This window comes from Poecilia mexicana, unplaced genomic scaffold (assembly GCF_051168715.1).
Source record: "Poecilia mexicana isolate PSO_F unplaced genomic scaffold, ASM5116871v1 scaffold_1, whole genome shotgun sequence".
In the NCBI taxonomy this organism is placed as follows: Eukaryota; Metazoa; Chordata; class Actinopteri; order Cyprinodontiformes; family Poeciliidae; genus Poecilia; species Poecilia mexicana.
This window is the reverse complement of record NW_028263370.1, coordinates 7,033,771-7,058,440: the sequence shown is the minus strand read 5'-3', so window position 1 is coordinate 7,058,440 and position 24,670 is coordinate 7,033,771. Positions and strand designations below refer to the sequence as shown.

General features: G+C 39.0%; 3 protein-coding genes across 5 annotated transcripts; 2 read left to right on the top strand and 1 right to left on the bottom strand.

Moving 5' to 3' along the window:
• Positions 1-119: 119 nt before the first annotated feature.
• On the bottom strand, positions 120-9,617 carry LOC106930286 (uncharacterized). The gene is made up of 6 exons (XM_015007730.2): positions 9,499-9,617; positions 8,969-9,286; positions 5,773-5,951; positions 5,626-5,668; positions 3,447-5,503; positions 120-3,362 (listed from the first exon to the last, which is right to left on the bottom strand). The coding sequence occupies exons 2-6, from the start codon at positions 9,237-9,239 to the stop codon at positions 1,542-1,544; spliced, it is 4,371 nt and encodes a 1,456-aa protein (XP_014863216.2). The 5' UTR covers positions 9,240-9,286; positions 9,499-9,617; the 3' UTR covers positions 120-1,541.
• A 1,166-nt stretch (positions 9,618-10,783) lies between these two features.
• LOC106930293 (uncharacterized) lies at positions 10,784-17,755 on the top strand. 3 transcript variants are annotated; one of them, XM_015007741.2, is made up of 5 exons: positions 10,784-11,437; positions 11,771-12,005; positions 14,471-14,592; positions 16,039-16,147; positions 16,340-17,755. In XM_015007741.2, exons 1-5 carry the CDS (start codon positions 11,429-11,431, stop codon positions 17,449-17,451), a joined length of 1,587 nt encoding a protein of 528 aa, XP_014863227.1. In that variant the 5' UTR covers positions 10,784-11,428; the 3' UTR covers positions 17,452-17,755. The 3 variants fall into 3 exon arrangements, with proteins under 3 accessions (XP_014863227.1, XP_087872152.1, XP_014863226.1); XM_088016026.1 differs by having other exon boundaries at positions 10,785-11,437; positions 11,707-12,005; XM_015007740.2 differs by having other exon boundaries at positions 10,806-11,437; positions 11,762-12,005.
• Positions 17,756-19,953: 2,198 nt separating this feature from the next.
• On the top strand, positions 19,954-24,058 carry LOC106930291 (uncharacterized). The gene is made up of 4 exons (XM_015007738.2): positions 19,954-20,649; positions 20,726-20,859; positions 21,545-21,653; positions 22,043-24,058. The coding sequence occupies exons 1-4, from the start codon at positions 20,364-20,366 to the stop codon at positions 23,230-23,232; spliced, it is 1,719 nt and encodes a 572-aa protein (XP_014863224.2). The 5' UTR covers positions 19,954-20,363; the 3' UTR covers positions 23,233-24,058.
• The last annotated feature ends 612 nt before the right edge of the window (positions 24,059-24,670 follow it).

Here is a 24,670-nt window from a genome sequence, read left to right as displayed (position 1 = left end):
AAATACCTACTAAGCTATCTGAAGTCATTTCACAGCTCCAAGTTTTATATCACCTACTAGCATAAATCCAAGTCTGTAGGATAAAAGGATACATTTTAATTCCAACATAAAAACAAGACTTTTGTATGTTTCATTTATTATTTCTTCAAACAAAATATCCATCTGAAATTGACAGAAATCAGTAACTTTACAATATATACAGCAGTCTTCCATAACTTACATATCAAGTCCGTTTTGCTAAAACATTTTAATATCTTGTGCACTGAAAAAAAAAACTTAGGCAATTAGTAAATATTACTACTTTTGCAATGCAAGAGTAATCATATTAATTACATGTAATACTTTTCTGCTTTCTTCTTTAACTCAGTCAGCAGACACTGAAGCATTGTCAAAGTGCTTCTTTATCCTATTTGACAAAAAGGTTAAACTAAGGCATGAAGTCAAAATAAACTTAACACATGATATCAGAACACTTTGTTTCTGCTCAAACTGTTCATATCCTGATATCTAAGTGAATTATAAGCCGTTTATAAAACATCCTTGCCATGAGAAGTGTAAACAGAAAATAAAGCAAAAAACATTTACAGCTCTTCTGATGTCGATGCATTAAGTGCTTACATACTTGTGTTGAATTACTGTAAAAGCAAGTCAATTCAACGGTCAAACAATAAGTCGGACAAAGCTACATAATGAAACAAATTACAATATTAAAAACATTCTCTTAAATAAAAAGAATTATATTTAGATAAACAATGTGTTCACTGCTGGTTCAAATTTCAATGTTGCATTAATTCTCGTTAAAAAATTTAACTGTTTGTGAGGTTACGGGAAAGTGAGTCAAATACTTGCGTCACTGGATAATTTAAAACAAGTATCTAAGAGCTACAACATGCAGACTCTTGGAAATTTACAAAGCATTCAGTATGTAAGATAATTTTCCTATAACGCACTCCTTAAAAGCTATGGCAAGCAATGAAAATACAAGTTACCACAAATCTGGTAATTGTTACTCACAAATGAAGTAAAGCCAACTACTTTCCCACCTTAAAATGAAAAAGCACAAGTTTGCATAACGTTGTCTTTAAATTCCAGATGAATCATTTCGAACAGCAAATATACCAACAAATGTTTTTTCTTGCTACACTATAAAAAGCACACTGTGCCAGTTGTATAACAGTTTTAAAAAAATAAGACATCAACCTATCTTCTAAAAGTTGCATCCATTTTGTGCAAATTCTATTGAAATTTTAGGGCTCGTCAATGCATCTATATTCACATTATACACTTTGCCATTTTGGTTTAATTTTCCTAAACTCTTACATGCATAAAACAAGATAATTACTTTTCTTTTTCAAAAGGAAAATAAAACCAGTTCTAAAGCAGGAAACTTTGTACTGCTTGCATCAAGTCATTACTAAAACAAAACAAAACGAGAAAAAATTACTTTTGAATAAACGTACAATTAGGTGATTTTATCTTACAGTGCAAGCACAGAAAGGAACAGGGTGGTCCTCTGTTTTTTAAAAAAAATTATCCTGGTTTTATTTTTTATGCACAGTTTTAACATGCTTTTTCAGGTGACCAGTCTGAGAGAAATTCTTGGGGCAGTGTGGGCAGGAATATGGTTTCTCCCCGGTGTGGGTATATTTGTGTCTCTTCAGGTTATTGTAATCTAAAAATCCTTTACCACAGTATTGACACCAGTGTCTCTTTTCTCCATTGTGCCACCGCAAATGCACATTCAACTCCACTTTCCTTGTAAATCTCCTTTCACATATGTGGCATTGGAAAGGTTTCTCTCCAGTGTGGATCCGTATGTGGATTTCTACATCCCGTTTGGTGTAGAAGCCGTTGCCGCATACCTGGCAGATAAAAGGTCTTATCCTGCCATGGACCATTTGGATGTGTTTGCTTAGACCGAAACGATAAACAAAACCCTTCCCGCAGTGCTGGCAGACGTGAATCCTGCCGTTTCGATGCACCCGATCGTGACGCTTAAAAGTCTTGGAGTCTGGGAAGTACTTCCCACAGAGTTTACAGGAGAAAGGCCGGTATATTTTATGGAGACTGACATGGCTCTCGAGTGCATTGCTGTTGCTAAAAACACGGCCACATTCTCCACACTGGTTCCTCAGCAGATGCCTGCCGATGACAGCCAACGGCTGTAAGGGTGACACAATAGGTGGTGCACTAAGGGGAATATCTGGAATTCTGTATTCTACCTTTAGAGGTGGCGGCCTTATTATATCTGTCATAGGTTTTTCATTGGGCGGAAGCGTAGGAGGATACCACACTTTAGCTCGCCACTTCTTCACAACCCCTGATGAAATCACTGGTAACTCCAGCTTTTTCTTTTTATAGCTACCTCGTTTCTTCCCAACTCTTCTCCTACCTTTAGCTGCATTGGTCAATTTCTTGGCACTTGCAACTTTATGGTTTGTTTTCCGACCACAATGGCCTTGAGGTTTCTTAGAACTGGATTCTACAGCCATTGGGGGACTGTCATTGGGATCATTTTTTGCCATTTTAAGACCCTTTGGACTGGGGGATTCGGGTTCACTCTTAGTTATCTCAGTAATAGAACTGTCTGCAGTTACGATATACCTCCTAGGAGTGAAAGAACTGTATTCTCTTTTCATGGATTTTGTCTTGGGGTTGGATTTAGGTGATGTAGAGCAACTTCGAGTGCTCGACATCTCAGGGCTTGAGCTGCTTTCACCTGGACTAGATTTTGTCTTTTCAGGACTAGAAACTACTTTGGTTAACCTCTTAGGACTCAGTGAACTGGATTTTGTACTTTTAGGGGTGAAATCATCTCCTGTTATTTTAAAACTTATATAAGTGGGTCTCCTGGGACTGACGGAACTGGACCTTTTGATTCCTGAAATTGTATCATTTTCATCTGAAAGGGGCTTCTTTGGGCTCACAGAAGTTGATTTAGTTACATTTATGCTTGTACTTTCTTTTGGAGAGCTCGACTGCCTTGGACTTTCAGATATAGATTTCGTAACACTATGTCTACCTGAACAAGGCTTCTTAAAACCTACATTAGGTGATTCTTTTGTAGATACTGACATTCTAGAAGTATCACTTAGTTCACCACCGCCCTTGTGCAGTCCTAAACTCTGCATACAAGCAAGCTTACTTGGAGAGACAATATAAAGAGCTTGAGCTGGTATTTTGGTTGAGTCTTGAGCAATTAGCCGTGGTTTCTTGTTGTTTTTGTTCTCAGTCCGCATTTCTTCTCCTGCAGCCTGTTTTGTCGAACTTCTTTTTGATTCCAAATGAGCCTGCAGATGACTACGTAGACGGGAAACAATGGATTTGGTTCCTTTGGCATTTGAACTTTCATTAATATTGGACTGTAAAAAAGAAAATATGAATTTAGTACAACCCAAAAAGAAAATAGAAATACTTCACTATATCTATGCAATTGCACAGCTTACCTCATTTTCCAAAGGTGACACAGAGAGTTTGGCCAGAAACTGAGCTTTACTCATTTGAACATGAGGGTCAGATGTATCCTCATGTGTTATGAATGCACCTTCTTGTTCGTCCTCCATATCACTGCATAACATGTCCTGTTCCAAATCAGGAGTTAGTGGACCTGCCTCATCTGAGACATGAACATATGATGACTTTTCTTGGATAATACCCTTTGATACCAACGTTGAGATTAAGACCGATTCTTTGGTGGAAATGGACAACGGGAGTCGAGTTAATCTGACCACTGCTCTGAGTTTACGCTCAGTACCTTGGGTTAATGCCGAAGACACTGATGGTGGTACTCCATCAGCTGGAAATTCTGAACCTGAATGTTCTTGAGTGGAAGTTATTGTACTTTCAGCATTAGAGCTAATTTGTCCAGAAGAGTTGAGGTCGTCAGTTGTGCGGTGTAAGTTTTTAGATGATGTTGCATGACCTGAATAAGATGAACTTGATTCTTGTAACTCCAACATTAGGCGTTTTGATGATTCTGGATGAACAGCAGCTACGAGTTCCTTGTCATCCAGGCTTGCTGCAAGAGCAATTGTCTCAGGTTCTCTGGAGACTCCAGATGGCATCGTTTTTGAAACAATAGTTATTGTTTGAGGTGCCACATACTGATGATCTGTAAAGATGGTGCTTGACTGTAAAGACGTGACAGGATCCTGTTTCCTGTAGACAACTTTAATAGTTTTTTTGGGAACTGAAGAAAGGGGAGGCGTAGCTGATGTAGATGAAGGAGGTAGATAACTTTTGTTCAAAGTTGCTGGGTTAACTGGAGAACGTAGGGTTTGAGACCCTGCTTTGGCAATATCAGATATAAGAGAAGGTCTTGGGAGAATAATTATTGTACGAGGTCCTTTACTGGGTGCCTGCCTATGGATCAGAGGAAGCGGAAGTGACTTGATGACAGTCTGAGTAGCAGAAGCCGATGACAAAGAAGATGATGCGGTACAGCTTGGAAGCAAATGTGACGGTTGTAGTGCGACAACATTTTGAAGGTCTACGACTTTTGATGAAGAGACAGCTATTAAATCGGCAGATGCAGATGAGGTCAGAGTTTCAACAGGAGCCATCTGTTGCACTGCTGGGGTCTCAACTATTGCTTTGAAGGAACCCACAGAAGAAACAGAACTGGAGGTGATCTGAGGCTGTGATGTGACTTTTAATGGGAGATCCTTTTTTTCCAAAGTTGTCTGATTCATAGCTTCAACGAGCAGCAAGGCATCCTGAAGGCTAACTGAAGTCTGGCAAGCTTTGAGCAAACCTGAAGATGCTTGTAGTGGTACGCCCAATGAGGTGGCTGGTGTTTTATCTGCTGTCACATCTTTTACAACTTCTGGGCAATGCTCTTGCAATCCAAATGTGGGTTGCTCTCCAGAGGAAAAGGTGCAACTCAAAGATTCAACATCTATGATGTCGTCTTTCAAAGAAGTATCTGCACTCTCTTTGATTGATGAACTCATGACAGATGAAGTCACCAAAGGATGTGTTAACTCCACCTGGTGTTTTGGATCTTTATCTGTTGTAGGAAGAGCTCGTTTTTGCCTAGTTTTCTTTGGTGGGCGTCCTCTTTTGCGACCTGTTGAAGAATTGGGCTTGGAATTATCTTCCGTTTTAAGAACTTCTTTGTTTAATTCTTCACCTGCCATGTTTGTGTTGACTGATGCAGACTCCAAATGGATTTGCTCTTTATGTGTTGTTTCACTGTCCATGTGACATACTTGAGGATCGATTTGTTTGCCCTCAGATGTTGCGAGCCCTTGTTTTGCCACTTCCACTATTTCCGACTCTTCCTTAATATCATCCCTCAGGGCATCTTTAAGTGAAATAACCAAGGAATGCTGCATGTCAGTGGACTGGTTGTGTGTTACCTGTGAACTTTCAGTTTCTAAACAGGGTAACTGTAAATCCACTGGGTTGTTTGTTTTTTGAGGTATTGTTATTTGGGCAGTTGAAGAATTGTTTACGTTTGGTCTTCCAACTGGAGCTCCACCAACAGAAGCCCCAAATGAACCTGGTTAACACAAAAATGATAAATGAGAAAGAGAATTTAGTTTTTTTTTTTAAATTACAATATATTTAAAAAATTGAGAATACAACATAAAACAAATGCAGGCTATGATTCCCATCCCCCACCTGATTCAAATTCAGGGTCATCATCTTCTTGCTTGAACTGGGACTGCAGAGAAGAATGGCAGTGAGATTATTGCAGGAATTTAGCAAATGATAAATTTTCCAAGAAAAATATGGGAATTATCTTAAGCACCAAGTTTAAAAACACACCTCTTCCTTGACAACTACAAACTCCATCTGAGAATTTCTGTCTCTGTAACTGACATAGTTGTGCTCTTGTAAACTGTGGTTGTTCCACTTATAGCTGCATTGCTGACCATGGCTTTCCAGTTCTCTGCGCATTAATGGTTCACATTCCTCCACCAGAATTGTTCGGCAAGGAACAAGATCTGTAAACATGAATAAAAATGTCAGTAAAAATAATTTATGTTTCACACTCAAACACAATTTGACATGGTAGACTGAAATTAATAGTAAAATTGGGAAAATTTTGAATAACACAGTTAATATGCATTACTGCCTTTAGAATAACTTTTCCTTTTTTAGCAGAACTGAGGAATATAATTCAAAGCCCCAAAACCTGCTCATATTTTCTCATTACAAATTCAACAGTATGTTTTTTAGGAGTTTTAGGAGCAACTGTGCAGAAGATAACAAAGGATGCTTTCAATTATGAACAGAAAAGATATCTAAATCATGTTGCAAAAATGTCTGCAACAGCATACTGTAGTTTTGATTGGTTAATACAGTCAGAAGGAATGTAGGCCTATCAAGCATGCTCCTTAGCGCTTTCCATTAATTGTTATAGTGTTCAGAGAAAAGTGCTTAGTATATGAAACAGGAAAACAATTAATGTACTGCATAAGTTTAATTCAGCACATGACTAACTGGAGAGGGTACAAAAAACATGTAGTGAGTCATATCCTTTCTCCACCATCCAAGATCGACAGCAGAAGCCTGACACATTTTTACGAGACTTCAAAACCATTTGTAACAAGCGAGAGACCAGTTTAGAAGTAAATAACGGAAAATAAACAACAAAGGAGAGGTGTTAGAGTAAAACAGCACCTCTTTAAAAGTTCCAATATGGGAACAGCAGGAATATAAAATCTTAGCAATAAAAAAGTAAGCAAAAATAACAGCAGGAACGCTGTCCTTTACACTTAACCAGACAGTTGAAATATAGTGTGCATTTTAAGTATATAGTTTAAACGTGTTTAGTTTTGACAAGAGGGTCTGTTTCTCACTCTCATATAAAACAAGTGTGAAACTTTGTAGTTAATACCACAGTACCTTTTTTTTAAACAAACTTGTTACCATGGCCTGACTGTAAATTATAAGATAATCATTAAAAAACAACAAAAAACTATCTACTCTGGCTCTTCCTCAGTGATTCTACTGCAATCTGTGGAAAATGCACACTCCTGGTCAGAAAAAAAACAATCAGAGACAGGAGGAGGGTCTTAGCACTTTCAATCACACTCGTGTATGACCTGCTCACAGCCTCCTCCGCACAACATGTAAGCTAATGGTGAAGAAACATCCTAACATTATGGGGAAACTTTTTACCCATCATCATCGGTGTCCATACTTTTTAGCCTGTGCATTCACAGTGGGGAGGCTTGCCTGGTGGCAACTACTGATTTACCACCAAGCACTGGTGGGGCTGTGTGTGTGGGTGAGAAGATTTAATACCTGAACCTGTTCTGTGACAAAGTTGTACCAAGCTGTACCGCTGTACCCAATAGGAAAATTTACAAACTTAATCATCATTTGACCTAAAGAGGGGCAGCAGTGAGACAGTTTTAGGCAAAATATTGTAGAGGTAAACAAATGTACATGAAATGTGAAAATTTGCACAAAAACATAAAGATAGAGTACTAATTAACCTTTTTAGACAGTTTATTAGCAAAAAGGAAAAAAAAAAGTTGATTTTGGGGTTAGTTACAGTAACCAAATGAAAAAACACCAAATTATGCAGCACATGTCAAAAATCAAACTACTATAACTACTTCCCACTTCCTTGCCATTTTTTTTAAATTAAAACTTTTTACTGATCTGTGTTAAAAGTGATACCCTTGAACGTTATCTAGTTATAGTGTTGACAGTTAATGGCAAAACACTGCATCCTTTTTCAGATTTTTTTGTATGATTGTGACTTTTTCCTGATCACCAATATTCCTGACTCAGTGCATAGCAATGGCATGTCAGGTGCTGTCTAATCCAGTCAATGAAAGTTTTAACAAATGTGGAAAAAAAAAAAAAAAACATTTAAAAAGTTACCTGCTACAGGTTTAACAAGAATATTTCTAAAACACTGAAGAGTTAAATGTTCTTAAGCACATCATTTTAAATTTTATTTAATTGCAATATATTTGGAATATTTTTCTGTTAAACTTGAAATTTTAAAATTGACAAATATATATAGTAGACAAATTTTAAAGGCTGGAATTTTATATTTTTCCATTTCACAGCACAATCAAGTGACTGTTTTTGATAAGGAAATAACATACCATGACATAAAGCTATTTTGTTAGGTTAATAGCTGAACCTATGAAAAACAATGTGTGAGTTTATCTTCTTTGTTAAGTACTTTGATGACTTGCAGAGGAATAATCAAAGGTATAATGTACTACAATTTAACGTAATCCTGTATGATTTTTGAAGGTTTTATAGACAACTCGCTTCCTTCGATTGTGGTACTTATGCCGGTTTGGGCCAGTTAATAAAGAAGAGACCCTTTGCAGATAAATATTTGAGTCCCTTAACGCTTCCTTAGTAACAGCCAATTTTAAGAAACTACTTCAATTAGTGGTTGTTACTGTGGGCACAAAACGTCCTCGAGGCGGGTAAGAAAACGGTACAAAACGTCCTGTACCAGACCGCTCGTTTGCTTTGACTTTAGTACTTAGATGCAGTCGGATACGAAACAAACAACAATAATAAAGTTGGAAATTGATAAACAACCAACGTCTAACACTATATCGAACAACTTTTTTAATTTGTTCTTGGTCCTTTAGTTGGTCAATCTCTTTACGCTCTAGACAAAAAAAAAAAAAAATAGAAAACTGAGAATGAGAGAAAATGTCAATGTGTAACGTATGAGGAAATTTGTCATGTGATTAGTAAAAGTAGCTATAGCGCCAGAAGACTGCTGCAGAATCGCTTTTGCTTTCACCTGTTCCTTACACCGAAAGACCACAGTACGGTTTCCCTCCTTTTATGTATCCCACCCTCCTGATAAGATTGGCCTTACGCCGCGATTACGTAACGGTCGTGAGCTTAGGTTACCCAGCAAAATAACGTGGAAATTCTGCCGCGCCTTATTATAAAATCTAAACGAGAAAAACACAGTCAATAATACTAGTCCTCCGCTATGCTTAATGTAATAAAGATAACTACTCACCACACTGTATAGCAGTGTCGCATTTCTCAGAGGCATCGCCTGGTTCTGTAACAGAGTGACTTTCTCCTGTGTGAGAAACCGGTTTGCTTTTGGCAGTCTCATATTGGAAACATCTCGTTTTCAGGTCCTCGTTCTCCTTTTTGATCTTGGATATTTCTTCCTTCAGCTCATCCACCATGTTTTCAAAAAGTTTAGTCGTCTCCGCGATGGCGCTCTTCAACATACTCTCCATGACGGAGGCATACTTCGACTGAAAATCATCCGCCGACATCTTGATAAAACCTAAAGGCCCCTCCGTTTGTGCCCAGACGAGTTCAGCTGTGGAACGAAAGCATTAAAAACAGGGTATTAACGGCTGACCCAATATGGCTCCTTCACACGCACAGGACGCGGACTCTGCTTTGTGTGACGCACATCAAATGACGGTTGGAGTTGAGCTAATATCCGGTCACGAACTATCATCCTTATTTGTGATTTTAAATGACCTAAACCACCAGAATAAATTAAAACCAATATTAGCAGCAAATTACCTTTCAGTTTACGTAAACCTCCGAAACTACAGACACGCCATTCCCTGACACACACAATGCCACAATGTGGCTAAAACGTGTCTACTTCCGCCTCTTTCTTCTTCTTCGGTGAATGAAAATAATCCCGTCTTCTGCCTCCTAGTGGACACTAGTGTGGGACCCTGAAAAACATCAGAATGACGAGATTTTCTTTTTATATTAAAAGTTTTCTGAAAGCTTATAAATTCAACGACAGCAACTCAGTCAAGCCTATTAATACAAACACCCGGAAATTAGTGAAATAAGTATTTATTCACTTGTTTATCTATTTATTTATCATTGTCAAATTTGAAACAAGCAAACAAAATTCTGATTCGTATCAAGAGAATTTTAATCCAAAGACGTTTGTGAAACTTTTTAACTTTCCCCAAAAATCTAGTCTTGAAGAGTTTCATGTTGATCACAATAACGTATTGGAGTTTTCTGTTTAACCGTGAACATGACCACACTAATTTATAACACATTTAGCAGGAAGTAATTTAAAACGTAACCCGCATTACATCTTTCATGAACTAGAAAGTTTTTTCGTATTTTTTTTTTTTACCTTGCATATCACCCAGAGGGAAGAAAAATTATCTTATAGCTTCTGTTATAATAAAATACAAGGAAAGCAGAGAATATGAAATATATTTTAAGGATAAAATGAAAATTAGAAGTCGACTGTCGATCTAACTCACACTCGACCAGTTGGGGGCGGTAATGCGCACATTTATTTCCTCCGCCAGATAGAGAGACTGAATGGTCTCATTTCGGCAACCGTATTTTTAAGCACAACAAGCCATAACTTACTGGGCTAATATTAGACGTAGAGAACCTCATCGTCGACATATTACTCTTCTACCTTGTTGAGAAAAAGAGGGAAAAAACAAGTTATTGTTTTGGATGGATAATTCTGGATAAATTAATAGATGTAGTAATAGATAATTTTCAAATTAGCCCTGCGGTATTACTATTATTTCCTCATTGATCTTTGGACAAGTTGTAATTGATTGACTGGCAAAAATATCCCTCGTTTACTGAAACGAAGGAGATAATTAGTAAGGAATGAGATGGAATATATAAGTAGGAAGGAAATATTCAGAGTATGTTCAGAACTATACAAATGCCTCTAAAATGATACATAATAAAGTAGGTATGTCTATCATAATTCCAGATTTAAATATTATGAAAAATAAAATAATAACAGATAAATTAATGGCAATGGGATTGGGGGAAGTTAGAGAAAAGACAGTTGTGATTTGTTCACACTCAAATACCACATTGACAAAGGTAAAGGTAATTTTATTGAAATAGCATATTTTCAGCAACAAGGCAATACAAAGTGCTTTACAGAAATTAAAAGGAATTACAAACAAAGTAACAAACCAAAAGAAAGAGCAAAGAAAGAAAAATAATATAATGTTGATCTAAAGTATTTACCGTAAACTAAGTGGGTTTACATACAAGTATTCAAGGCAATATATTATATTGGCTATAACTCACTCAGTTTTCAAATATGGATCACTCCCCATATCGGGATCGTAATTAGTTGGCTGGCAATTTTGCTAAAAGTGCTGCAAAATACTGTTGATTTGAATGTAAAAAAAAAAAAAAAAAAGTATAGTAAAATTTTACATGTATGGTAGTAATAGAAAATCTGATCCATACTCCAATCTGGAAGGTGGCGGTATTGCACATTAAGTTGTTTGCCAGCCGCCATAAAAATAGAAGAAGAAGCCGTTTTTTTTTTTTTATTTTTTTTTTAAACAGGAAGTCGGGCTGCTGTCCTCATAGTGCTGGGAAATATAACAGTTACGATTATAAACAGTTTCTATTAAGGAATAAGCTGGCTGTTAAGTTGTTAGGTAACTCCTTCCACCAATGTATCGGTTGAAAGTAGACCTTATAAAGAATGGAAAGGGTAAGAGATGTTTCAGATAATGATGGGTTTGCGGTAAACTAAAGTTAGTGTAAAAAGCTAGGTGGCTAACAATTCATATTTACCCTGATCATTTATTTAGCTGTGCTTTACTGACATGGAAATCAGCTGAACATTAAACCTATACGGCCTTTTTGGTTGGCTTAATAAACTAGTTTGTAGTAGTTTCCGCCCTTTTTTTTTAACTTGGGTATCAGCAATTTTTTCCAGCGAGCTTTGAAGTTTAATTTGGAGGTTTCCCTCTCCCTCAGCGTTAAAGCCGCTATAAATTAACACATGGTCGCCACAATGACAGAGACTATTCAGTCTTTTCAGTCCCAGCTTTCCGGAGTGATGGAAACGGTGTTCAAGGCTGCCATCTATGAGATCACCCGGCTGGTGGAGGAGAGCTTTGTGGAGGAAGTGCTGCGGTGTAGGGAGCAGGTGGAATCCCTGGAGAAGAGGCTGAAGACGGCAGAGAGCCGCCGGAAAGATAGGCAAGACAACGGGAAGGAGATGTGTGTTGACTGCGGGAGAGCCAGAACGACCGGAGAGGACAAAAGCCTGACAGGTGGGTGATTTCTCATGTCCCTCTAAAACTACGTCATCTTAGTTATTTTATCTCTAGTTCAGATGCATCATGGTAAATAAACCCAATCAGTCACCCCACTGTAGTTTCTCAAAAATTAGAAACGTTCACAGATGGAAAGCAATCTTTACAGTTGTTCCAAAATCTCTAAAATAAGTGATTATAGGATGTGCTAAATTGGCTGCTCCTTCACTGCCTTTTATTCAGACATGGGAATCTTTTACCATCTCATTGGTCCATTCTAATTTTGGGGACCACGGTTTTATTCAAGATCGATTTTCAATTCGAAACAATTACTAACAATGATTTCTGTTTCAATCTATTGGTGTGCCCAGGATCCTCATCTACTGTTTTGCAAGGCAGTATGATAAATTGAGACATTCAAGTCTCTTTTTCACATTATTAATTCCTAAATATTAATCCATGCTTAGATGGAATTGTTGTAAATAATGCCACTTTGGTTGTTTTGGTTAAGGCACTGGCAACCTTACTTTTGCTTACTTACTCTTGGTGAAACTGTGGCACAGCTGTAGTTTTCAAGAAAAATAGTTCAGCGATTCTGAATTGTTCGGCTGGACTGCTTATTGGGGAATTTATGATGTATTGCTTACGCCTCATGCTACACATTAGCATAATGCATAGAACCATTTCGGTAATTGTTTCCCCTCATAATCTAGATATCATGAACTTGGGTGAAAGTCGGAGGAGAAACAGACTAATAAATTAGAAAAGTAATGTAGGAAAATGTTGGTGAGCAGTCAAATGTTTCTTCTTTTCCATCATATCTGCTCTCATATACAGTATTTTAATTATATTGTTCTTATTCATTTTTCTATTCTGTTACTTTTCTCTTTACTTTAACAAAAAGCCTCAGTTATGAAATAATTTTGTGAAGCCATTTTGGGATTTATTTGGCTTGAACAGAGATATATTAGAATTTTAGGTTTCGCAGCTTGCGGCCAGATAAAACCCATAAGACAGCAGAAAACTTTAAAAGATAAGTTTAGTAGGGCTATCCAGAACTACTGAAGAAAAAATATTATCCAATTAACTTTGCTGAATTTAAGTGGATAAGGTCTGAAATTAAATGAGACTGGATTTGACCTAAAGATTCAGTTCTATATATATAAAAAATATGCAGATCTTACTATTTCAGGTGTTGTGGATATTGCAATATGGTTTTGAAACAAGACAACCTTTTCAAAGACTCTGTCACTAGAGGACCCAAATTTGGGTCCTCTCGTGACAGGGGTGTCAAACTCCAGTCCTCAAGGGCCGCTGTCCTGCAACTTTTAGATGTGCCTCTGCTGCACCACACCTGAAAAGAATAATTAGGTCATTACCAAGGCTCAGGAGAACCGATCTACACAGGGAGGAGGTAATTAAGCCATTTCATTCCACTGTTTTTTACCTGTGGCACATCTAAACACTGCAGGACAGCGGCCCTTGAGGACTGGAGTTTGACACCCCTGTCATTGTGAATGACAACCTGAGACCAACAGGTTAACAATATGGAAAAGTCTGCGGCCAAATTAATCAGGATTGTTTAAAATGATTTTCTTACTTCAGCTGCCCCAAATCCCTGTCAGCCACAAGTTTAAATCCTTGTAACTGTAGTATTATTGCTTTTTTTTAAATCTGAAAATTACTGCAGGATTTGCTTGTTATTTTAATCTGTTGTTGCTCATCCCAGACTTGAGAGTGGAATATCTGTCAACTGTTTATGTAATAGAAAATTTTGTTTTCAGTCTCTGTTTGTCCATTAAATAAGTTTGCAGACAATGTTTAGATGTTTCCACAGTTGTGATAGCAGGAGAGACCTGAAGACATCTTGGGTAAAATGCTTGATCTGGTAATTGTCTTAAAGGACTGACGTGACCTGAACCCATGACTAACTGACAAAGAAGAATTAGAAGTTTCTTCTGAAGTTTCTTCTGGGGTCAGGATTGTGTTTGTGGCAGTAGAGATAAGATCAGACTTTGGGTGGGTCCTTTCCTTGCTGTGACTATATAACGATGTGATGTATGTTGTCCAGGGCTCTTCTCCTGACTGCGCTAAGGAGAGGGGTCTTTGAACGCTTTTGCCTTCGAATAAAGAAACTTAAAGACAAAGATTAATCTTTCTCTTATTATTGAAATGGCTTGTCATTCTTTGATAATGAAATTTCCATAACATTTACAATGCTACCTTTTCTAGTTAGTTGATTAGTTTGCCTGGTTTAAATAAAAAAAAAAAAAAAGCCCTACAGAGTGAGGGATACCTCAGATGTTACCGTGTGGTAACTAACAAAACATCGTGCAGAGACGCAAACCCTGATACAAGATATTTAAAAATATTCTAACTTCATAATTGATTTAAAAGTGTTTTAAGATCATTAGATCGTTCTTAAAACTACTTGGCCCTTCGTGTGTTGAGTGAGGTGTATTTTTTTTCTGTCTTCTACACAGACAAAAGCCTGAAACAGGAGAGAGTGACACAAGAAGAGGCACACAGTTACCAAGGCACTGTTGGAAAGAGACTAAGTAAGAACGCTGAAAAGGCGACGCAAGCGACGAGCGGTGAGGCACAGGTGAGGGCTTTTATAAGAACTCATACTGGTGTGGCATCTATGCAAAGTTTTTCTGTGCTTTTGAGCTGATAAATTTGGCATTAATCAGACTTATTACAGTATGCAGAACTGTTCTTTGATAAATATTAGTGATCCAGTTTTAAGCATGATTTACAATTGTAAATGGCTTTTCAAGATGCTTACATAAAAACTTAAATAGTTAATTTCAAGAGATTTGTTTGTTTTTCCAAGGTAGAGCTGTCTTCCATAGTTGCAATTAGGCAAGAGGCAAACTGCACTGGGTCAAGTAAACCCGATACTTTGTTCTTTAAAACCATCGTAGGTGTTGCAGAACAAAATTTTATTCAAAATACTTCACTAATTGTGAAGTAAAAGCAACTGATCTAAATTCATTCAGTTCAGCAGATAAGTTGCCCTTTGTTACAGGTGCAAGTTATATTCTTACACAGTAGGGAAAAAAAAAAAAAAAACTTCTGTGGGTGAGAGATGAGTTAATGTCTTTCAAAGCTTCACAAAGTTGAACTGCATATGTGAATCCTAAATTTGCACAATTGTAATTCTCAACAATCCCTTTTGTTTTCATTTGGATGTTACAGTTCAGGTTGGAATCCTCACACCAGACTCCTGGGCATTTCTCTGTCCCACTTTGAGTTGACTTATCTTCACATGGTGATCACACTTAGCCCTGCTGGTTACAGATGTTAACTGGCCCTTATTAATCTGACAGTCTGTGTGCTGTTAGTTTAATAGTCCTGAGATTACATTGGACCTCATTTATCTAGAACTGCATAGATTTGGGATTTTTATTAATGATTTTGTCTCCACACTAATCTGTCTCATAAGGAAAGGGCTAGTTTATCTTCAGGTAGCCCAGGACTCTACACGGAGACTCCCGACATGGTTGAATAGAGCTTTAGCTACCATTTAATTTCAGAATTTATTGTAAAATCTTTGGTTTTAACCTTCAGTTCTTTCCACGTACTTTTCTTTTAAGGCTGATTCAGAGCAGCAGAAAAACTCAAAAAATGGCTTTAGATTTGCAATGATGAGCTATTAATAAGGAAATTATTATTTAGAGAGGTCTTGTTTTTGCAAATTGCAGGGAATATATGGATGTGTGTACACAAGTGCTCTCTTGACCTGGACAGCTGTTGGTGGCATCAAAAAACAAAAAAAAAAACATCCTGATTTCCTTAGTTGTTTCTGCCATTATCAAATTTGTAAATAAATAAAAAAAACAATATTAATTATTATTCATTAAAATACACAAAAAAAATTTATATCAGTAAAAAAGAGTTCACTTTGAACCATTTTGAAACAACGGCAAATTTCTGAATCTCATTTGGCAAATAACCCAAGTAGAGATATCCTTTAAGACTCCAGCCACTGATAAACCCCCCCCCCAAAACCCTAAATGCAACTTTTGTATTCTTGCTCATCTTCCAGGGTGCAAGTGTACAACAGGATACATGTGAGAGACAACTCAAAGAAGAAACTCCTCAAAGCATCCAGCCAGAAGACGAGGAATCCCACGGGTGGAGTGTCGGCAAAGAAGGTGAGTTTCTATGGAAGTTGGTGATGAAAACAGTATTTATTTATGAAAAGACTACAAAGTATAGAGAAAAAACACGTCTTGCAAACTTTGTGTTAGAAAATTTAACATGGTCCACATTGGAAGCTGACTGCATTATTCATATGCTAGGTGTGTTATTGTGACCAACTTGACAGTTTGTTTATCTTATTTCAGAGACAAGTCTACCAGGACCAAGTAAGCATTTCAGTGAACAGAATAACCCAGCTTGCCATGTGAACTGGGAACCTGGCTTTGACCAGAGACCGGACTTGAGCCAAGACAGACAATCGGAGGTCCTCTCTGAATCAAATTTCCAGAACAGGTACGTCTTGAACGACTTGGGCAGCTTTGGCAAACCTGGATATGGAGAGATGGATAACTATGATGGGCTACAAGATTCTCCAACCCATCTACCTGACGGCCTTAGTTATGTTAATCAATTTGACGAGAACAGGAAAAATCCCGAAGGAGCTGAGCACCAGTGTTACACAGCAGGGTCTCCACAGAACAGAGGAACTGAGGAGAGCTCCCCTGTTAGGACTAACAGTGATGTGAGCGGGGAATTCAGCGGCTTGCTTATTGACGAGGAAGGATATCTGCAGGAGCCAAATATCAGATACTCCGAGCAGATATCTGGTGATCTGGGCAGCAGAATGAGCTTCCGAGGGCAGGAAGTTCAGTTCCCCACTGCATCATATGAATCCTCGGCTTCATACGGCGAGACCTTGCAGCAAAGATTACATCATCAAAATTCAGAAAATGAAGCAAGGAGCAGCACCCACAACCACTGTTTTACCACGTTACCTAATTCGGTTTCTTTTAAGCCCCACAAACAGTCCCATAAAGGCACAGGACAAGGATCCTCATACATCTGCAACCAGTGTGGAAAGACCTTCACTCAAGCCTGTAATCTGAAAGTCCACCAGAGGATCCACTTGGGGCAGGGCCTCCATCTGTGCAGCCACTGCGGAAAAGGATTCCCATCCTTTGCCAACTTAAAAACTCACAAGTGTGGCCAAACAGGCAACAAACCTTATTGCTGCGCTGTTTGTGGGAACAAGTTTAGCCGCCTTTGGAACCTGAAGCTGCACCAAAGGATTCACACGCAGGAAAAACCTCACCAGTGCAGCATGTGTGAGAAGAGCTTCACTAGGGCAGACATCCTGAAAGTGCACCAGCGCACCCACACGGGGGAAAGACCATACTGCTGCGCCATTTGCGGCCACAGCTTCAAACGCCTGGACCACCTCAAGTCACATCAGCGCAAACACGTGACAGACCTGTAGGACTAAAGCGAGCGAGTTTGGGTTTAATGGTGCTCTCCGTCTTTCAATCTGGTAATCTACGAATGAACGTTTGCACTGCTAAGTTTCAAACTCTTCAGTTGTCGGTTGCATTTATTTAATGCAATTATTTAAATACGTTTTGTTATGAAAATAAATGACGAGATGTAATATTTTTCACATTTAAATTGATGTCTTCAACTGAACACCTGCACACTTTGTATATTTAATTCACTGTATTTGATTAGAATGTACTCAATGTGAATTCTCAACTGCATTAAAAAAATAAAACTGGCTTTGGATGTCATTGCTTGGTCATTTTCTTCTTTTTTGCTTCCAAAATAGAATAATCAGCCTGCTAGATGGCAGCCAATCATGGCATTTTATTTAATTTCCTTCTGGGATTATTAAAGTATTTTTGAGCTGAACTGAATGCTTTTCTTGCCAGTTCAAGAGAAGCTTGTGGCACATGTTTTCGTAATTCAACTTGTTTGATCAGCTTGGTGTGTTGTGTATCCTGAAACTGAGGTTTTTGACATATACATCAAAATGATTTGTTTTTTTTCTTTAGGTAACCGTAGCAATCAAAACTGCTTTAATCAAGTATTTATAAATTAAGCTTCTTCTTTTTTGATTCAGAATAAACAACCTTTTTTAAGTGGATTGTAAAGTCAATCAATCAATCACGTTTTATTTCTATAGCACATTTCAGCAACAAGGCATTTCAAATTGAGAAGATCATCAATCACTATCATGGAACATGAAGTATCACTGAGGCATGAGTAGATCTGATTCTGTTTATATATTTTGTCTAGTTGATGTATTACAGATTTATTGGCGCATTTAAGATTAGTTGTTTTGTATTCAGCAACTTGTTTTTCATTTGTCTTTATAGTAAGTTCATTTTCTTAAAGAAGGAAATAGACTGAAATGCTGATCAACATTTTTTATTTGTGGAATTCTTTTTCATTTTGATGCTATTATTGTGATTTTACTTGATTCCGTCAGACGATGCTCTGCACAAATTACGTTGCATTTACAGTGAACATTTTTACATTTTGTCGCATTACAATCACAAACTTCTATTGTGGTGTATAGAATATACCAAAACAAAGTGGCACATTATTGTGAAGAAGAAAGGACAAACACCTGGTTTTCAAGACATTTTCCAAATGCTAAACTGTAGATTGCATTTGAATTCAGCCTCCCTGATTCTTCCAGAAATATATTTTGGTGGACTTACTGCTTGCTGCAAGTCATTTGAGGTATGAGCGGGCCATTCTGCTACACAAATATGATTTTATATAAACCAATAAAACACTACATGAAGCCTTCACAAATATTAAATCAGCATTCACGACAGCCCTCGCCTCGGTTCATCAGACCATCATTCTGTAATGTTAATTCCTGCATGTTAGCCCCTGTTTACTAGAGGAAACCCGATGTAGAAGTAGGTGAGGGTCTGGACTGCGGGATGTGTGTCAGCGTTACACACATCCCAATGCACGGTCTAGGATATGGTCTAGCTCCCCTTGGACTCAGCACCCCCCCTGTCTGATTCTCTCACAGACAGACCCCAGTCTGTGGGGGTTTTGCAAAAAATACCTCATGGGTCATCTCTCTCAGCACTGGCTCCTTCTATGTACTGAGCCCACTGCTCTTCATCTTGGTGAACCATGACTGATATACAAGGACAACAATGAACTGGCTTGCTGAGAGGAGGTGAGACACCTGATGGAGTAGTCTAGTGTGATGCAAACAATATAATCCTGAATGTCAACATAAAGGAAATTGTCGAATTCAGAAAAAAAAAAAAAAAATCAACAGTCAATTCAGTCACAGGTGATAAGAGCACAGCAACGTCTGCACTTGCTCTCCCTTCCCATTCTCACCACTTTCTACCGAGGTACTAGAGAGAACAACAGCATCTCTGTCTGGTTTGGGACGTGTAATGCCTCAGATTGGCATTATGTGGAGAGAGTGGTAAGGACAGATGAGAGAATAATCAGGACTGGTTTCCATCTTTGACACAGCTCACAGTCACTGCCTCACAAAAGACCCCTTCAGGCCTCACCATTGTTTGTTCTCCTTGCTGACCTCTGGCAAAAGATTCAGCAGCTTCAAATTCAGAAAAATACAGCTTCATCCATTATGCAATTAGACTTTTTTTTTATTTTTTTATTCTATGTATTAGTACTATTTATATTTTTATTTATTTTCACTCGTTTTTAGTTTTTATTTTATTTATCAAAATTTGAAAAGATGTTTAAGATGTATGCATGCTTTTGGCATTAGACACCCTATTTAGCAAAAACTCCACGGTGATCTACAAATAAACTAGACCATAATTTTTGTTTAAGCTCGTGAAGCGTATTTTAAATTAAATTAAAAAAAAACATTATTGCATCTACGGTAGAGATTTCCGAAAACGTTTCGCAATCATTTTCTAACCGCAGGCCACCGTACTGCGTCAGCTGTGATGTCATTAGCAAAAACAAGGTTCACAAAGTGGGTGTTGATTGCCTTCTTCATCGCAGCATCTGTTCCTAATTAGAGATTATCCCATTTAAAAATCCACGGCGGAACGTTCGGGTCGTTTGCGTTGTGGCGCATGCGCTCCATGCTTTGTTGCTTCTCGCTTATTTTACTAACGAGATTTAGCGTACGGGACGCTAGCGTCATGCTAATATCACGAGGCTAATATCACGAGGTGAATATCTGATGTCAGCAGTAGTCAGTAATAATATTTAGCGTTGAATCACGCCACGCCATCACCTGCTAACCAGGGAATCTGATACCGACAAATAGATGCTTGGCTGATCCAAACCAAAAGCACTCTTAAAGATTTTCCCCCAAACAGTTTTGAAAGTGGACACTAAAGGACAGACTCGCAGGGTGTCAGGACACAGTGGATCATGTCGGACCTGGACACCCTCATCGTGACCTTTCAGACCCAGCTCTCCGACGTGATGGAGGCTGTAGTGAAGACAGCGATGTTTGAGGTGACCAGGCTAGTGGAGGATGTCTTCATGATGGAGGTGAGGCGCAGCAAACTGGAGGTGGACTCTCTGAGGCTCCAGCTGCAGTGGACCAGGAGCAAACACGGCGGGGATGCAGAAAGGACCGACGGGTCTGTTCAGTCGGAGAGCAGTGAAGCGGATCAGAGTCCGGTCGTGGTAAAAGCCAAAACAGAGGAGCATGGTAAGAACGTACAGCAAGAGTTTCAAAGAAGGTTATGGGTAACTCTGTGTTGCCTTACATTTCCCTTTTATTGCAGACACAATGAGTGACTGCGAGGTGAAGAATCCAGATGCTGCAGTTGAACATTGGTTGTCAAATAGCAGCGAAGAATCCAAGACCGGGTCGACAGACGATCCAGAACCGATCCAGAGCCCTGGAAGAGAGTCGAAGGTGAGTCACATGACTGTCGAAGTAGAGATGTCACTCGGTTGACTGGAGGTTGGCAGCTTTTTTAAATATGATGCCTTTAAAAAAAAAAAAGAAAAGAGCATCTATAGAACTTCTAAAATACTCACTCATACACGTTCTATGGCTTAAAATCATCTCAGTGGATACCAAAGAAAACACTGGCTTGAATAGAGAACAGTAAGGCAGTGCTGCTGAAAAGCAACCAATTTGATTTCCAACTTGCTTCCAACAGAGACAAATTAAGGAGCAGATATACACTGTTAATCACATTCTAAAACTACAAAATGTTAAATGAGTAGTTGATTAGTCAGGTATTTTAATGCAGCCTTGCTTTCTGCAGCAGCACAGGTCTTATGCGGATAATATGAAATATCTTGGCCCCCATATCGGTGTTGGCCAATATTGGTACGGCTGTGTTGGAGCAGAATAGCCTCTAAAACTGTCATGTTGATATACAGGCACCACAGCACATTTGTTTTTTGGTTGGTTTTTACTTCTATAGTGGAATGTTGAACTTGCTTGGCACCCAAAAAGGCTCGAAAATGTCATTTACAAAGCTTGTTTCATTCGGAATGAACTTGAGAAGAATGTACAGATCGTAAAACGTTAACTAAGATGATTTCATACGGTGTCTTGGTTTTCATCACACATAATATTCCTTGTTCAGATCACAGGCGAAAAGGAAATCATGGCAACTACTGAAATGAAAGAGGAAGAACTAAAGAAACCGTCTTCCTGTTCTCTGCATTTGAGAGAGTGGAGCAGTACTTCTGATCGTAAGTATCCAATTCAAAAAATGAACAGTACTTTTTTTAAAAAGAGTAGTTTACAGGTGAACTGTGGCTACCTTCTCCAATTCTGGTCAAGAAAAGCATCTCCACAGTATAATGCTGTCATCACCGTAGAGATGAACCATAACAAAAAGATTTTTGGAGTACATAGCTCATAGTTGTCATGTCGACAAATTCTCCTACCTGAGCAAGGACACTACACTTTTTCCAGATTTATTTTTGCAATAATTTTTGAAAAATATTCAGATATTATCCATCCACCCCAGTATTATGCCCTAATTTATGTTGATTTGTCACGTAATAACCAAATAAAATACTTTATTGGTATTTGTTCAGTTGTTCAGTTTATTGTAAATCTCCTTAAATTCTTCCAGGTGAAGCTGGACCAGAGAATGCAGGTGACTTGCTAGAGGCACAGCCGACACCAGCCCAAGCAAACGGTGAAGAGCTGCAGAGAAATCTCATCAAGCGAGACCCACAGATGTCCACTGATTGTGCGTATCCCGAGACCCAGGACGAAACGGAAGTGGCGGCGGACCAGACCAATGTTTTAGCTTTTGAACTTAATTCCAAGTGGGCTGACTTGCCGGCCACTGCAGCTGAGCTCCAGCAGAATCACAAGCTTGGCACAGAACCCGAGTTTCCAGGCCCACCTAAAGGTTCTGTGAATTATCTGGAGCATGAGCTTCCTGGCTCTGCCAGAGCAGATGTTCAGTTTACCTCAGTCAGAGATCAGGTTTCCCGTTCTGAATCTCCCAAAGCCAGACTGCGAGCCAACAACACGCCCCGCGTGATCGTTAAAGAAGAAGTCCTTATCGATTCTGATGGGTTCACAGAAAGGGTGAGTACAGAAAAGAAAGCTGGGGCACAATCATTCACCGGTTCGTTACAGGAACAAAGAGTGAACTCGGCAAACAGACCAAACCACTTTTACCACAGATCCTCAGCACAGGAGGGAGTGAAGCTCCAGTCTCACAGGGGTTCAGGACTCAGGCTACAGGCAGCCATACAACACCTCCACCGACCACCGAAGAGGCCTCCACACAGACTGTCCAACATGACAACAGCAGCGCTCTCTGACCCTCGCTCTCAGGTTGCACCTTCAAATAACCCCAACAGGGTTTCCTCCACATCCAAAGCTGCTTTGTCTTTACAGCCACTGCAGCGCGTTCACCTGGGTGACAAACAGACCGTAGCTCTGCACCGCGCCAACGCCTCGTGGGTCGGCATCAAATCCCACAATCACCCTGCAAACTGCCATCAGTCGGCCCGCAACCCCGTCTCCCTTTCTGATTCTCCGCTGTACAGGCCCTTCCTGCGCTGCGAGGAGTGTGACAAGAGCTTTCCCCACCCCAGCAACCTGAAAGCCCACATGCAGATTCACACAGGCGAACGGCCTTTTTGCTGCCCGCTCTGCGGCCGCAGCTTCACCAAGCTCAGCAACCTCAAAGCCCACCGTCGCGTCCACACGGGCGAGAGACCTTACTGCTGCTTGGCATGCGGCAAACGCTTCACCCAGAAATGCAACCTGAAACGCCACCAGAGGATCCATCTGGACGTTTGACCTCAGAGATCTGGAGGAGAAGGAAAATTCATGAGTGTTTTGTGTTTTAGCTCGAGACGGTCAGGGCTCACTTTGCAGTGCAGCACAGTTGGTGGTCTGCGTCACGAGACTACCCCTCTAGATTTGATTAGTTTTGTGCACTCCTATGAAGCTCACCTGCTAACCTCTACAGGTGTGCTGGGCTCACTGTAGGATGACAAACACTGTGTGTGGTGTGTGTTTCATATTAGACAAACCAGCTAATAGTCATTACAGAAATTAAATGTTTAGTTATTTCTTATGTGGACCGCAAGTTATTTATAAATGTACAGTGGCATGACAAAGTGTTTGCCCCCTTAAAGATTTTTGCTATGATGGCAGCAGTTTCATGTTTCAAATCAACTTTAATATCAGACTAAAACCAATCGAAAGCAACTTTATGCCAGATTGATTTGATTGAATAGTCACAACTTATTGCTGACTGAGAAATTGCCTATATTTTTGATAAGTGATGGATGTCGACAATCAAGATAATCAATTAAATAGAACTTGTCTGATAACATGAAATAATTTGTTGGATTTCAAAAAGCAACACATTATTCCCTTGTCTGCACAAACTTAGCAGATGAGAAATGGTACTCAACAGCCTGGAAAGGGTTACAAAGTCATTTCTAGAGTTTTGGGAGTCCAGAGAAACAAAGCGGGAAAATGTGGAATAGTAGCAAACTTTCCCAGGTGTAGTCGGTCTACCAATAGAATACAAAAGACCCCAGAGCAACATCTAAAAGCACTGGCAGCCTTACTTTGGTGAAGAGCATTGTTCATGATTAAACACTAAAAAGGAAAAGCAACACCATACCTTGTGTATGACGTTGCACCGTTCGTACAAAGAGAAGCTGGGCAGCAGTCATCCATGGAAAAGTTTCAAGCCCAAAATTAACATCAGCTAACATCATTTTGAACTCATTACTTTGAATTTTGTTATAAGATTCTATAAATGTTCTGCGTCCTTTTACATCCATTAGAAAATGTCCAGCCATCAGTTTATGACCTTCAGTTCAAGCACATTTGTACAGCAGGACAATGATCCGAGGTGTGCTAATATGTCCAAATCCTAAGGCTCAAAATGGCATCACAAAGGTTTTGGGGTGGTATAGTCGCCACCCCAAGGTCTGAACTTTGCTGTCAGGAACTTTAGGTCAAAGTTCAGACCTAAATGCGGTTGAAATACTGCAGCACACATGCCCAATGACACAACCTTTTACTTTGTTCTCTTTATGCATAAAGACCATAATTTGAAAACTGCTTTTTGTGTTTTCTCTGGTTATGGTTGTCTGGTATTAAATTTGTTTAATTTCAAACATTAAAGTGTGACTAGAAAGGAAAAGAAGATCCATTTCAACATACTGCTAAGGGGCCTGTTTTTATCAAAATGAAAAAAGAGAAAAGATCCTACCTT